This window comes from Crotalus tigris, unplaced genomic scaffold, assembly GCF_016545835.1.
Source record: "Crotalus tigris isolate CLP2741 ecotype Arizona unplaced genomic scaffold, ASM1654583v1 scf7180000024339.11422700, whole genome shotgun sequence".
Lineage (NCBI taxonomy): Eukaryota > Metazoa > Chordata > Lepidosauria > Squamata > Viperidae > Crotalus > Crotalus tigris.
In genome coordinates this window covers 4944913-4960903 of record NW_024100509.1, presented here as the reverse complement: position 1 = coordinate 4960903, position 15991 = coordinate 4944913, and the positions used below count along the sequence as shown (strand labels likewise).

At 40.6% G+C, this 15991-nt stretch overlaps 2 protein-coding genes across 2 annotated transcripts in view; both read right to left on the bottom strand.

Moving 5' to 3' along the window:
• LOC120300295 (protocadherin beta-16-like) overlaps window positions 1-6463 on the bottom strand; it is a 43666-nt gene extending 37203 nt beyond the window's left edge. Inside the window, exon 1 of the mRNA XM_039326117.1 lies at window positions 3681-6463. Within this exon, the coding sequence (XP_039182051.1) occupies window positions 3681-6104 (2424 nt within the window). The 5' untranslated portion in view covers window positions 6105-6463. The remainder of the gene's footprint in view (window positions 1-3680) is intronic.
• Window positions 1-15991, bottom strand: part of LOC120300282 (protocadherin Fat 4-like) — an 85847-nt gene that overhangs the window by 38644 nt on the left and 31212 nt on the right. The window contains exon 9 of the mRNA XM_039326100.1: window positions 8523-10991. Within this exon, the coding sequence (XP_039182034.1) occupies window positions 8523-10991 (2469 nt within the window). The remainder of the gene's footprint in view (window positions 1-8522; window positions 10992-15991) is intronic.

The following is a 15991-nucleotide window of genomic DNA, read 5'->3' as shown; positions in this document are numbered from 1 at the left end:
CATTCCCTCATTCGCTAAGATAACTCTGCCAATCACTGAGCTACTGAAAACTGGGAAAGGAGGGGGAAAGCCCCGACCTTGTCAACTGTTACATTGGTCTATGGAATGCCAAGCAGCATTTAAGCACTTAAAGAGACTGTTTGCAGCCGAACCTTTTCTCAAACACCCTGACCCTGAGGAGCAATTCATCATCCAAATTGATGCTAGTGATGTAGCTGTGGGAACAGTACTCCTACAAAGAAACCAAAAGGAGGACCTACAACCCTGTGGCTACCCTTCTAGGAAACTGACAGACACTGAGAGGCGATGGGATGTTTGGGAGAAGAAGGCTTTTGCAATGAGATGGGCACTGCTAACTTGAGGCCACTTCCTTGATGGGAGCAAAGTGCCTTATGAAGTATGGACTGATCATAAAAATCTAGAAATGCTGAAAACCCCTCAAAAATTGTCCCCTAAACAAGTATGATGGGCATAAGGTTCTGGAGAGAATTTGTCAAGCTAATTGGGTCCACTCAAGGGCTCTCATCAGCTTTTCATCCGAGCACTAATGGATCGGCTGAATACATGAACACAATGGTGCAACAATACTTCAGATTTTACATTAACTACCAACAGACTAATTGGGTTAACCTCCTGCCTTTTGCTGAGGTGGCATATAATAATACAGTACACAGCAGCACTGGAGTTACCCCATTCAAAGTAGCTACTGGCTGAGAAATTGTTCCATGCCTGAATATTCACAAGAACCCCCATCTCACAAATGTTAGACCATTAGGTGACATCATGGCAGGGTGTTTGGGCTAATGTAAAGAAAGCATTAGCCCAGGGGTAGGCAACCTCGGCTCTTTTATGACTCGTGGACTTCAACTCCCAGAATTCCTGAGCCAGCAAGGCTCAGCTTGGAAACTCTCCCTTTCCCCACAGCTTGGCTGGCTCAGGAATTCTGGGAGTTGAAGTCCACGAGTCATAAAAGAGCCGAGGTTGCCTACCCCTGCATTAGCCCAAGCCACAAAAACGTATAAAGAGCAAGCTGATAAGAAGCAATCGTCTCAGAGGCCATTTTATGTGGGGGAGAAATTCTACCTATCTACCAAATATTTAAGGCTTAAATTACCTAGCAAGATATTAGGATCTAAATTCTTTGGTCCCTTTCCCATAACTAAAATTGTAAGTCCTGTTATAGTTGAGTTGAAACTCCCTTGGTTATTAGGGAAGATTCACCCTGTTTTCCATTGCAGTTTGCTAAAGCCTGCCAGGAAATCCTCATTACGACCAATCCCTAAGAAGGCACCGGGTCCCAGTATAGTTGAAGGAGAAGCCCATTATGAAATCAAACACATTCTTGATTCTAGTTTGTATAAAGGGAAGTTGCAGTACTTACTGCAGTGGAAAGGTTATCCATTATCGGAAGCTACGTGGGTGAAAAGTGCGGACGTTAAGGCAGACTGACTAATATGGCAATTTTATGATAAACATTCTCAGATTCCTAAATTATGCTTTTGTTTTCCTTGCAGGATTTGCTTTCTCTTTAGGGCAGGGTTGTCAAACTGCCAGCCTGCAGGCTGGTTGCATCATGCAGAGGCCACACCCACCCCAGCTCCAGCAATGCAAAAAAAGTCATGATATGTCGCAACATGTTATGTGACACGGCAAGTATGACACCCGTGCTTTAAGGGATCTGACTGTCAACTCTAAAACAAACCTGGCTGAAGCCATCTTGCTCGTTCTAGGTTGCCATAAGCACAGAAGGAGGGAAGTAGAGGGGTTTATTTTTTGATACTCTAAACAAATCTCTGGGCTGTGGGAACCAAAATCATTTCAAAAGGTCGGATTGGGGGGGTTGGGTTTTCTGTTATTATATTGGGAAATGTAGCTAATTGCCTAATCCCAATCCCAAAACAGCTGGAATATTACTTGAAAACCAGGGGCACTGAAAAAAAATCACCACCAATCAATTGCAAAAGGCAGCTTTATATCCCGCGATGATACCTTTAACATCACTAAACATCAATATCTACCTATCCCAGGTCCTTCGGAAAGACATGATAGGTGGATATAAATGCCAAACTTAATTTAAACATCCGGCTGACTGTGCAACCAATCAATATTAATATGATCCTTCAATTTTAGGCAATTTATTAGGTGGTTCCAGTTTTTGTAACGTGCTTGGAGTAGAGTATAGAGACACAAGAGTGATGAAAAGTTGTCCTTTCCAAGATGGCATGCACTGTTCTAAAGGACTAAGGTTAACTAATAACGGGTTTCATACTAGAGCTTCATGGTTTCTCAAACTGGATTGCAACTCAAAGAAATTTAAAGGAATATAGAGGGCAACCTTGTCTTGACAAAATGATACTACTATCAGCATTTGCTCTGAGCCTAACCCCTGGCTTTGACTGCAGAATCCACAACTGCAAAGAGAACTCCTGTGATAAAGTGATTAAAGTTTAAATTAAATTAAAAGTATGTGGTTATTCATTTCTTGCCCAACCCTAACTACAATTAAATAATTAGTTTTATTTTGAATGAAGTTTTGCAGAAATTCATTTATAACTTTTGGATGTCGCAGTGCTACAATTTGACAGCCCCATAGTAATAAAGACTTTCAAAAAATGTTGGAATTGAAATTGGTTACAAACCAATTAAGAGTTAGCAATGCAAGAGTTAGCAAGGCCTGGAGACTAAAATATATGAAGAACGGCTGCATAGTCTAAAGAAAAGAAGAAATAGGGGAGACATGATAGCAGTGTTCCAGTATTTGAGGGGCTGCCACAAAAAAGAGGGGGGGTCACGTTATTCACCAAAGCACCAGAGGGCAGGACAAGAAACAATGGTTGGAAACTGATTAGAATATTTCTACAACCTACTTGTACCGCTCCAAAATACCGATACTCTTTATAATTCATATATATATCTACATGTACATGTATATTATGCTATATCTAGATCCATTCTCCTCTTTGACCTTGATAATTTTATAAATGAAACTTCTTTCAAATCAGTCCTGCAATTACATTTGTTGTGTTCAATACCATTAATTACCCTAATAGTTATTGCTTCCAGATCACTCCCTTCCCCCCCATAGCTGTCACTATAATTTTTTCTTCCTGGAGTGCACCAAGACTGCAAATGGGCAGGACACACAGCAGGAGCACAGTGAGGCCTGGGGAGAGTGTGCAAGGGTGTGTGGGTGATTGGCAAGGTGCAGTGTGACTGCAGAAAGGCTGGGGGAATGTATGCAGCCAGGTAAGACTTACCCGAGCAGTTTGCAACCCTCCCTGCCAGCTTCCCCATTGAAATTGCTTGTGGGAAACCTGCAGCGAAGGTTGCAAATTACATGACCATGGGATGCAGAACCATCCTAAGTGTGAGATGGTTGCCAAGTGCCCAGATCAGAATCAAGCGATCAGGGAGGTTCCAGGACAGCTGGAAGGTCTAGGACCAGTCGTAACTACCATTCAGCGCATTATAATACCAATGTTTGCTAAAGGAGTAGCTGTTAACCAAAGACTGACTATCTGTAAAAGAACTGTGATCTATGCTCGCAATTAACATTAAAGTAAAATTGCCTGTTTTTTAAATAAATAACAAGCATGGAGTTCAAGGATAACCGATAGAGCAAAACAAACAGAGGGAGAATAAATAGAAAGAGCCTGAATTAATTGCATGTTTTTCCTCACCTCTTTCGTTCTCCCATTAATTGCAACCTCCTTAGATAAATCTTCGGGGCCAGAAGAAGTCCAGTGGTTGCCTGGGATATTAACATCTCCGACAGGACAGGACAGCACAGGAAAGAGAGGCCTGAGAAATCGGAATTCACTACTTAAGGATCCACCAGTCAAACAAACATCATAACGGTAAGTCCTGGAAAGCGACCCATTCTGTGAATCTGCACAGTTCTCTGGGGCATCAGCACTGGCGGGTGGGAAGTGAGGAACAGCTGCAGTAAAATGGCTTTGGGGGTCCTTCTTGAGGATTTTGACCACAATAAACACAACAATACAGACCAGGAACACAAAGGAGACAGCAGCCAAGCAGATCACCAAATACTTGGTCAAGGTTTTATCTTCTTCCGGTTCTTGCACACTGACATCCACCCTCCTCAGGAAGGGATCCGAAAAGCCATCCACAAGAAGGACATTAAGCAACGCCGTGCTGGTCTGGGGAGGAAGACCGTTGTCTCTGACCAGAATCACCAGCCTCTGCTTGTTTGTGTCTCGCTCATTCAGGGCTCTCCTGGTTTTCACTTCCCCATTCTGCGCTCCTATGCTGAAAAGGGCTGGGTCCGTGGCCTTCAGCAATTCATAGGAAAGCCAAGAGTTTTGGCCAGAATCTGCATCCACTGCAACCACCTTGCTGACCAGATAGCCGGTCTCGGCTGACTTGGGAACCAGCTCATTGCATGGGGATGTGTTGTTCTGGAGGGGATACAGGAAGAAGGGAGCGTTGTCGTTTTCATCTATGATGTGGATGCGGACAATCACTTCTGAGCTCAGGGAAGGAGAACCACCATCAGAGGCCCTCACAGTAACTCTGAAGCCTCTGATCTGCTCATAGTCCAGGGATCGGAGGGCATACAGGTTTCCAGTTTCAGAGTTGATCGAAATGAGAGTGGGCAAAAGGCCACCACCCTTCCCAGGCAGAACTGAGTAAGTTACTTTTGCATTCTGCTTTGTGTCCAGATCCACAGCGTGGACTGAGCCGATGAGCAAGCCTGGAATATGATTCTCCCGGATCTGCATGTCAAATGAAGACTTTTCAAAAAGAGGAGGGTTATCATTGACATCGGAGATCTGAACATTAATCAGCCTTGTTGAAGTAAGCCTAGGAGAGCCACAGTCAATGGCTGTGATGGTAATGTTGTACTCAGTGACTGTCTCTCTGTCTAGGGGACTTTGGAGCACAAGCTGATAAAAGTTGTTTGCGGTGCTTTTGAGCACAAAAGGAAGGTTCATCTCCACGGAGCAGACCATTTTGCTGTTGTCTCCAGAGTCTTGATCTCTAATATTGAAGACAGCCACCACTGTGTCTGGGGGAGAGTCCTCTTTTAAAAAGCTGGTCAGAGATATGATGGACACTTCTGGGGGGTTGTCATTCACATCTTCAACCTCTATTAGTAATTTGCAGTGATCCGGGAGACCCCCTCCATCTGTTGCTCTGATATTCATGCTGTAACTTTTTTCTTTTTCATAGTCAATCTGACCCCAAACCGTGATTTCTCCTGTTCTCTCATTTAAATTGAACAAATTGTTTATTCTTTCCGGTACTTGATGGAATGAGTAGAGGATCAGTGCATTTGAACCCAAATCCAGATCTGTGGCTTCCACCTTAACCACAAGAGTGCCCTGAGGCAGATTCTCCTTTATTCTTGCCTTATATTCAGACTTGCTAAACAGAGGAAAGTTATCATTATTATCCAGAACATTAATTTTAATTTGAACTGTGCCTGTTTTCTTTGGAACTCCTCCATCAATAGCCATTAGAGTCAATCCAAGGTGTGGCATCTCCTCCCTATCTAATGGTTTCTTCAAAACAAGATATATATTATCAGTTTTGTCTTCGTTCTTGTGTACTTCAAGCTGAAAATGCTCATTGGGACTGAGAATATAATTTTGGATGCTATTATCTCCTAAGTCATCATCCTGGGCTAATTCCAAGGGAAATATCATACTTATAGGAATATTTTCAGGAATGTCTATCTCCACATTGTTTTTCCAAAATTTGGGGGCATTGTCATTCACATCTTCTATCTTGATTTCAATATTAAAGATATCTAAGGGGTTTTCCAGAACAAACTGAGATAGAAGTACACAAGGATCATTCTGGCCACATAAAGCTTCTCTGTCTATGTTATCCTTAATCAACAGATTCCCAGTCTGAATATCAAGGTGGAAGTATTCCTGAGTGCCCTCAGCAACTAAATGTGCTTTGCGGGTTGAGAGCTCCCCTGCTTCCAGTTTCAATTCCTTGAGCACATTAGCCACCAGAAACCCTTTTTTCTTTTCTTCAGGGACAGAAAAGCGAATTGAAGCACACATTACTCTAAGGAATGAGAAAGAGAGAAGGACATACAGACCTTGTCTTTTCCAAAAGCAATTCTCCATGATTCCAGTCTCTTCCTTGTAGGCTCAAATTTTGCCCAACAGTCAGTCTTTCTTTCCTTTCTTTATGATTTAGTTGAGCAAATCATTTTGAATTGTTCAGTCTTTTGCCATTTTATAGTCTGCATATGTCTCATCGCAAAAAGAGTCAGATTCCTTTTGTTCAATTTTGTATTACTGTCTGCCCTGATGAGGAAGTAGACTAGATTTCTTTGTTAATATCGCCACCATGTGGTGAACTAGGAAAAAATTATATTTCCATTGTTTAGACAATACTTACATTAAATCCATTTTTATCTATCCACTAGCAAATTATCTTAGGAACTATCTAATTATATAGAAAAAAACAGAGTAACAATCTGCACAAAAATTATTAATAAAGGGTGTAATCCTGTTCTTTCTGCTAATGGTATATTATGATATAATCAATTGATTATATCCTATGATTTATGATTGTGTCTTATGATTTATTATCTATGTTATCTCTTTCTGTGGGGTGTGTGTGTGTGTGTGTGTGTGTGTGTGTGTGTGTGTGAGAGAGAGAGAGAGAGAGAGAGAGAGAGAGAGAGAGAGAGAGAGAGATTGGCCCAAGATCACCTTTCTACCTTATTGTTTCAGAAAAGTAATTGTTTGTTACATTCCTTTCTGAGTGTCTTTACCACACATTTCCCAAATCCTGATCTGCTTAAGCATTAAATCACTTGTATCACTCTCCACCAATCAGAGTTAAGCCTTGATCATGAGTTGCATTATAAACCCTTCTGTTTCTAATCAATGTGCTCAAATTTCATTTAAATAATTTTTCACTCAGTCCACATTCCTTCCCTCAAACACCCATTCAACCCCCTGCAAAGTTTTATTTTTTATTTATAAAATTCATTAGAGCAGCGTGGTGCCCTACAAATGAAGATGCTTGCCTCCCATTCAGAAGGTTGATTGTTCAATCCTAAGCAGTGACAAATGTTTCTCTATCGGGGCACAAAGATAAAATATCTGCTGCAAACTCTGAGTAGGTGTCAGGAAGGGCATCTGGCCAGTATATGCTCGGTTGCATTCAGTCACCCCAACATTGTCCCAAATGAAGGGATTACACAGTTGTAAAAAGAAAAAAAAAACATATAAATAAATAAATAAAATTTATTGGCTGCTGTCTTACCACAAGGTAACTGAGCCGAGGTGGCACAGTGATTACAATGCAGGAGTGCAGCTAATTCTGCTGATTGCCAGCAGTTCAGCAGTTCGATTCTCACCGGCTCAAGGTTGACTCAGCCTTCCATCCTTCCGAAGTCGGTAAAATGATAACCCAGATTGTTGGGAACAATATGATGACTTTGTAAACTGCTTAGAGATGGCTATAAAGCACTGTGAAGTGGTATATAAGTCTACCTGCTATTGCTATCTATTGCTAACTCTTGGTAGTTTACAATCAGAGAATATGTATGTATGTATGTATGTATGTATGTATGTATGTATATATATATACATATATACATATATATATATATACACACACATACATATATATATATATATATATATATATGTATGTATGTATGTATGTATGTATAAAACATAAATAAATTAATACCCACAAACACTATGATCTAATTATAAATGGGGGGGGGATAGAGTCAGGATGTGGGGGAGGTAGAATCTGTTGTTAATCGATCAACCACCCCCGTTGTGATGCTCCCCAATTGGGACCCCCCAGCTAATTGGCACAGCGAGGTTTTTAGGTCCTTATAAAAGGATAGGAGGATTGGGGCTGACCTCACACCAGGGGACAAGATGTTGCAGAAGACAGGTGCAACCGCAGAAAAGGCCCTTCTCCTGGACCCTACTAGCTGGAACAATCGGGCTGATGGGGCCTGCAGTATGCCTCCTCTGCTGGCATGGGTGGAATGGGCCAACCCCAGTGGGATAAGACGGTCCCTCAGATAGCCTGGACCCAAGCAATGAAGGACTTTAAAGGTGATTACCAACTCCTTGAATTGGTCCTGGAAGCAGACAGGCAGGCAAATGAGCATGCGGAGCGGTGGTGTTACGTGGGCCATCCTTCAGGCCCCAAGAATTGCCCATGCCACCGCATGCTGCACCAGCTGTAGCTTCCAAATTTCAAAAACCTCACAAATTGTTTCCTTCCTGGAAAATTGTATGGTTTTATTTTAAAGCAATATGTATTTCATAACTTCTCACCTACCAAATTATATTCGACAGTGCAGGATAAATACCCATGTAGAAATTAAAATACATGTAAAACCAATACAGATTTGTCAGTATATTACCCTAAAAGAACTAGTTCTCTGGAAATTCATGGTAATGTACTTTAATATGCACTCTTCCATTTTTTAAACTTAATTATTTCTGAATCATTCAAACCAAATATGTTTATAAATTAATTGCATTAATAATTATTCTCACCTGGGATATATCCTCTCTTTCCTCCAATTGATTAGGAAGATCGCGGCAATCATTTCTAATCTGTGGATTCAGCAGAGTTTTTCGATGCTCCATAGTAAAAACAGGAAAGAAAGGCCTAAGGAACTTGAACTCACTGCTCAGAGATCCATCCGCTAAGCATACCTCATAGCTGAAGGCCTGGGAAGGTGTCCCAGTATTAGGATCCACACACTTGTCTTGTAAACTTGGTCCCACGGGGAAATTAGATGCAGAATGAGAACTTCCTATGAACTTCCTTCGCTTCTGAAACTTGGTGGCAATAAACACCATGACAGAAAGCAGAAAAATGGATGAGATGGCAACCAAGCAGATAATCAAATACATGGTTAGAGTATGATCTTCCTCCTGCGGGACTTCACTCTTAGGATTATCCATAATTTTCATGTACGGATCAGAGAAGCCGTCCACTAGAAGAATTCTTAGGGTTGCAGAGACAGACTGAGGCGGATGCCCGTTATCCCTAACTGCCACAATAAGAGTGTGTTTGAAAGTGTCTCGGATGTTCACCGGCCTCATGGTTTTCACTTCCCCATTCTGAGTCCCAACAGCGAAGAGACTCGGATCTGTGGCCTTCAGCAATTGATAGGAAAGCCAAGAATTCTGCCCTGAGTCCCTGTCCGTTGCCACCACTTTGGTGACCAGGTAGCCTGTCTCTGCTCCCCTGGGAACCAGCTCCTTTGATGGAGAAGTGCTGTTCTGAAGGGGGCAGAGGACGAAGGGGGCGTTGTCATTCTCATCTCTGATAAGAACTCGGACCATGGTTTCTGAGCTCAGTGGAGGCGAGCCCTTGTCTACAGCCCTCACCATCACCTGGAAATCTTGTATATCCTCATAATCCACAGATCGGATGGCATACAGGTTCCCGGTTTTGGAGTTGATGGAGATGTAAGATGATGCGGGGACATCCCTGATTTTCCCAGGTAAAAGCCAATAGGTCAGTTTGGCATTTTGTTCTGTGTCCACATCCACAGCGTGGACTGATCCAATGAGCAGTCCTGGAATGTTGTTTTCTCTCAAGTGCAAATCATAGAAAGATCTTTCAAACATTGGAGGGTTATCATTGATGTCTGAAAGTTGAATGCTAATAACTGTCATTGAAGTGAGTCTGGGAGAACCTTGGTCAGTGGCTGTGATGGTGATGTTATATTGTGACATTTGTTCTCTGTCCAATGGCTGTTGAGTCACAAGCTGGTAATAATTGTTCTCAGTCAGTTTTAGTATAAAAGGCAGGTTTTTGTCAATGTTGCAGGTAGTTCTGCCATTGTCTCCAGAGTCTTGATCTCTGATGCCAAAAAGTACCACTAGCGTTTCCGGGGGAGAATTCTCTGGTAAAGGATTAGTGATGGATGATACAACTATTTCTGGGGCATTGTCATTCTCATCTTCAATGTCAACAAGAACTTTGCAGTAAGTGGAGAGTCCTCCTCCATCTGTGGCTTTGATACTGAGTTGATATTTACTGTTTATTTCATAATCAATTTTCGCTACAAGTGTAATTTCCCCAGTATGGTTGTTTAAGCTGAATGATTGAAGCACATGTGCTGGTGCCTGGCTAAAAGTGTAAATGATGCGAGCATTGACTCCAATATCTTTGTCAGTGGCTTCAACTTTAGCAACCAATGAGCCTGGATGACTACTTTCCATCAACTGCACTTTATAGACTGCTTGTTCAAATTGGGGCACGTTATCATTGTTATCCAGAATATCAATAATTATCTGTGCTGTGCCAGTTCTCCTTGGGATCCCTCCATCCACGGCTTCCAGAGTGAGGATAAACTGAGGGATCACCTCGCGATCTAATGGCTTTGCCAAAAGCAGTTCTGCATATTTGCTGCCATCATTTTGACTTTGCACGTCCAGCTTAAAATATTCACTTGTGCTTATTATGTAGTTCTGGATAGCATTTTCCCCTTTGTCTAAATCATGGGCTGTCTCCAAAGGGAAACGTGCATTTATGGGGGTCTGTTCAGGTATTTCAAAAAGGAATTGATTCTGAGAAAAGGTAGGGGAATTATCATTGACATCTTCTACCTGAACTTCAATTTTGAACACTTGCAAAGGATTTTCCAGCACAATTTCAGAGAATAGAGTGCAAGGATCAGTCAGACCACACAAAGCTTCTCGGTCAATTTTATCCCTTAATATTATATTCCCAGAGTGAGGATCCAGCTGGAAATCCTGCCTGGAACTCTTAGAAATCAACTGTGCTCTGCGAGCAGAGAGCTCCTTCACATCTACCTTCAAATCTTTAAGCACATTTGCTACCATTGATCCAGCTTTCTTCTCCTCAGGCACTGAATAGCGGAACGGTTCACACAACATACCAGAGCTACATAGAGAAATAAAGAACAAGACCACTTGCCTGCTAGGAGGAGATACTTCCATTTTCTCAGCCTCTCTCTGGGAATATGATTCTTCGTGAAGCAGCTCCTACAATTTCTTTTATAGTTGTTATCAGAATCCAGCAGGAGTTATTTTTTGGTATTCATGCTGGAATATTTTCTTTGGATATTTCTCAGTTGAGAGCTGTTGCCTTTTGTTCTGAGATTCCTTTGTCTAATGACTAGATCATCCTGAAATAAATGAATCTCTCTTTTTTTACTGTTTGGTGCAATAGCACCACCTTGTGTGTAAAGTAAAATGGAGCACTGAGTTTATGAAACTCCTTTGAGTAGGGCATTTATTCTAGAGTATCGAATAGTGCGTGCTTCTTTTCAAAAGAACAAAATGTTATACAGTCTTGGTGTCTTTTGTCATATCAAGATAATATATTAATAGCTTTCAATTTAGAGAAAAAGGGTTGTCCCTGGAATGTATGAACTATGACTTTTGTTATGATTGTGCTGTAAAAGTATATATAGAAACATCTGTGGAGATTCTCAGACATCCAGGTGACAGTTGCTTCAAAGGTGCTTTTTCAAAAGGCAACTGGATTGTTTTTTCCCTTGAGGAAGAAGACATTTCACACCTCACCCTAGAAGCTTCATCGGTTATGGCATCGCCCCCTACTTTCTGCCAGAACCAACATGCCAGGATTTGCATAACTAAATCTGCTTTCATCTTTCAGATCAACTTTGTCCTTGGATGTCTATGGAGATTCTCAATCATCCAGGTCATGGTTATCCCAAAGGTGCTTTTTTCCAAAAGTCAACTGGACTTTCTTGGTTTTTTCTTTGAAAATGTCTCGCTTCTCATCCAAAAAGTTCTTCAGTTTGTCCTGGGATAGTGAATATTCTAGCACATATCAAACAGTCAAGCAGATACTGAATATATGAAACTTTTCCAATCACTGGATAGAGATGCTATTGAATAATGTGTTGTATGGCTGATGCATTTTTTCAATATGTCATTCTCCCCCTCCTGCATCACCAATCCAGCCATTATTGTGGTTATAAGCAGAAAACAAACAGATCCAAAATTAATCTACAAACATTTCATAGATGTCTATCTCAGCTATGGGCAGGAACTGGATCTTGGCTCCTTTTCCATAGGGAAAATGCACTCTGATATGTAACTGCTGTGGCCTCTTCAATCTACATTTACAACCCAGATATTATATTTCCTTTAAATATGGACTGAATTCAGCCAAATACATATCTAGTGGTACAAAAACATCTAATAAATTCAGGGTAATGATAGTTGGACTTTTTGGCAAAAGAATCTTAAGAGAATAGGAGTTCAAGGCAGGTGGTAATTAAGTAATAAACATCAAATAGTTTCAGTAAAGAAAACCAGATAGAGGAAGTCATGTGGGTAGCTGCCCAAAAATCTCTGTGAAGTTTTGAAAACAAAAATGGACATACACTGGAAATGGAAAAGAGGTCAGTAACTGGTAGAAGTAGGCTAAATTGTAGAAGTGATATCAGGAAGCTTAATATGAGTTGAGGTTGGTGTAGGATGCCAAGAGCAACAATATAAAAAGCTTATTCAGATAAAGGATATTCAAAATAAGAGGAAAACCAATGAATCAATACACCATCTACTCACTGAAGATGTCAAAATATTACCTGAAAACAGAAAAGGCTGAATTACTCAACTCCTTTTTTGGGTCAGGCTTCACCCAAACAGGATATGTGCTCTACCCAAAAAATTGTAGAGAAGAACCTTAGGGTGAAAGTGCAGGATTGATACTTAATATTGATAGCAGAAATGAAACCTGATATTGGTAGAAGCATTTTTAGAGAATATTAATTTACTTTGAATATAAATGAATTTAATTTATGAATTAATTTATCTAAGGGCGGAGGAATAGTATTATATGGAGTGGAGAGGTCTTTCTGATGGTCAGATTGAACTGTCCCTTTCTTTCTTTCTCTTTCTTTCTTTCTTTCTTTCTTTCTTTCTTTCTTTCTTTCTTTCTTTCCTTCCTTCCTTCCTTCCTTCCTTCCTTCCTTCCTTCCTTCTTTCATCCCTTCCTCCCTCCCTCCCTCCTTCTTATCCTATCAAGATTTATCTACCACCTCTGTTCAAAGGGACTGTAGATGTAATGCAATAATTAAAAACATAACAGTTTGAAATATAACAATAATAGCACAACCCTCCAAACTAAATTATAGTTAATGGCTGCGTGTTCATAAAGCATCAAACATCTACTCAGCATTCAGTCATGAGAACAGGAGACATCCTTGGTTTGGAGGAGACAGCCCATTGTTCCAGATGAATGGAATACTCCTTCACAGCACACCATCTATTAAGAGTTGAATGTCCGCAAATGTTAGAATAGAATAGAATAGAATAGAATAGAATAGAATAGAATAGAATAGAATAGAATAGAATAGAAGGGACCTTGAATGTCTTCTAGTCCAGCCACCTGCTCAAGCAGGAGAACCGTCCTATACCATTTCAGACAAGTGACTGTCTAGCCCCTTCTTAAAAATCTCCAGTGATGGAACTCCCAAGATTTCTGGAGGCAAGCTGTTCCACTGGTTAATTGTCCTCACTGTCAGGAAGTTTCTCCTTAATTCCAGTTTGCTTCTCTCTTTGATCAGTTTCCAACCATTGTTTCTTGTCCTCTGGTGAATAACGTGACCCCCTCTTCTTTGTGGCAGCCCCTCAAATACTGGAATACTGCTGTCATGTCTCCCCTATTTCTTCTTTTCTTTAGACTAGCCAAACCCAAGTCCTGCAGCCATTCTTCATATGTTTAGTTTCCAAGCCTTTGATCATCTTAGTTGCTCTTCTCTGAATTTTTTTCCAGACTCTCAACTTTTTTGTGATATGGTGACCAAAATTGGCTGCAGTATTCCAGGTATGGTCTTACTAGGGTTTTATAAAGCGGTACTAATACTTCACGTGTTCTTGATTCTATGCCTCTGTTTATATAACCCAGGATTGTATTAGCTTTTTTGGCAGCTGCCGCACACTGCTGGCTCATAGTCAAGTGATCGTCCACTAGGACTCAAAGGTCCCTCTCACAGTTACTGTTTTTAAGCCAGGTCTTGCCTAATCTGTACTTGTACCTTTGATTTTTCCTGCCTAAATGTAAGAATTTGCTTTTCTCCACGTTGAAACTCATTTTGTTAGATAGAGCCCATTGTTCAAGTCTGTCAATATCTTTTTGGATCCTTGGTTTGTCTTCTGGGGTATTGGCTACTCCTACCAGTTTGGTGTCATCTACAAATTTGATGGGTTCCCCTTCAATTCTCTCATCTAAGTCATTGATGAAGATATTGAAGAGTACTGGGCCTAAGATGGAACCTTGTGGTGCACCACTGCTTACTTCTCTCCATATGGATGTAGTACCATAGAGTACTCATGGAGTACGGTTTGCCAGTCAACTATAGATCCATCTGGTGGTGATGTTGTCTATTCCACCTTTTTCTAGCTTACCAAAGAGTAGATTGTAGGCTACTTTGTCAAATGCCTTACTGAACTCTAAGTATACTATGTCCACAGCATTTTTCAGAGTTTCCCACACTTCTTGGATTATTTTCCCCTTTAGGATTTTCATCCATGGGATCTTTCCTAGGTTCTCTCTGTTTGTTAAAGTCAGCACTTTTGAAGTTTAAGACACTGGCTGGATTGTTTTCTGTTGCTAGTGTTTGCATTATATTGATTTCCAGTATGACGTGGTCACTTTCACCCAGGGTTCCGGCAACTTCAATTCCCTCTATCATTTCTTCTTTATTAATAAGAATTACGTCCAGTATAACTTTACATCTAGTTCCGTCCTCCACCTTTTGGATGACAAAGTTGTCGGCTAGGTTGGTTAGGAATCTGTTTGATCTCCTGCTTGCTGCAGAGTTTGTCTCCCAGTTGATATCTGGATAGTTGAAGTCTCCTATTACTACTATGGTATGCTTCCTACATACGTTTGTTAACTGATTGGCAAAGAGTTAATCTATTTCTTCTGATTGGTTGGGTAGCCTGTAACATAGACCTATGGCAATGTCACTTTTTTTCTGTTTTATATTGACCCATTTACATTCTGGAGAGATTTTATCTTAGATCATGTGCATTTCTGTAAATATGTAGTGTTCTCTTACATACAGTAGTGGCCAAAATTGTGGAAACCTTTTGGGAAAAGTGTATTTTTGAGGTTTGATGGCCAATAACACTACCTTTTTTTTGGAGTAGTACCGTAAAATTATATATTAATGGAAAGATAATTTAATCAGGAATGTAATGCAACAAAGTTTGCTCAATTATCTGTACTGTATTCTATGAAAAGTTATAGTCAAATAACCAGAAAAAGGAAGCACAACTTGCTTAGGCTGATATCAGGTAGCTTTCCTTCATCTGATTGTAGCCAATGAGCATGAGTGTTTAGAGAGCCAATCAGGTGTCATCTTGTTTTGGCAATGAGCCAATCAGATCACAGTAGGATTCAGTTATTGATGTCATGTATTGAAGCTGAGAGGAGGACATTTGTCAGTGTGTTTTGTGATCACTATCAAGTTGGTTGGGTTTTTTTGTGTTCTTTCATTTAGTGAGCTTGTAAAACATAATAAAATTAAAGTAATGGTGCAAAGAGTTGACTGGTTGCCCAGAAAATGATGTAAAATAGTATTATTAAGTGAACAAGACTACAGTTATAAAGAAATTAGAAGAAAAATTGGTGGAAACTTAACCAAAGGTAGCATTTCTACTGTACACTATTCCCAAAAGATTTCCACAATTTTGGCCACTACCGTATAGTGCAATTCCACCTCCTCTTTTTGTAGACCTGTTTCTTTTGAACAATTTGTATCTATCCAACAGTCCATTCCATTCATGGGCTTCATCCCATTAGGTTTCTGTAATGCCAACTACCCTCCCTCATATACGATTGCTTCTAGTTCGCCCTGTATGTTCCCCAAGCTTTGAGCATTTCTATATAAGCATTTCAGACTTTTATGCCTGTCCGTGGGTATGTTTCCTGCATCTCCTGGTTATTGTTTGAGTTTTTGTTTTTTCTCATCACTGCCCACCTCATTGTTTGATTTGTTTTC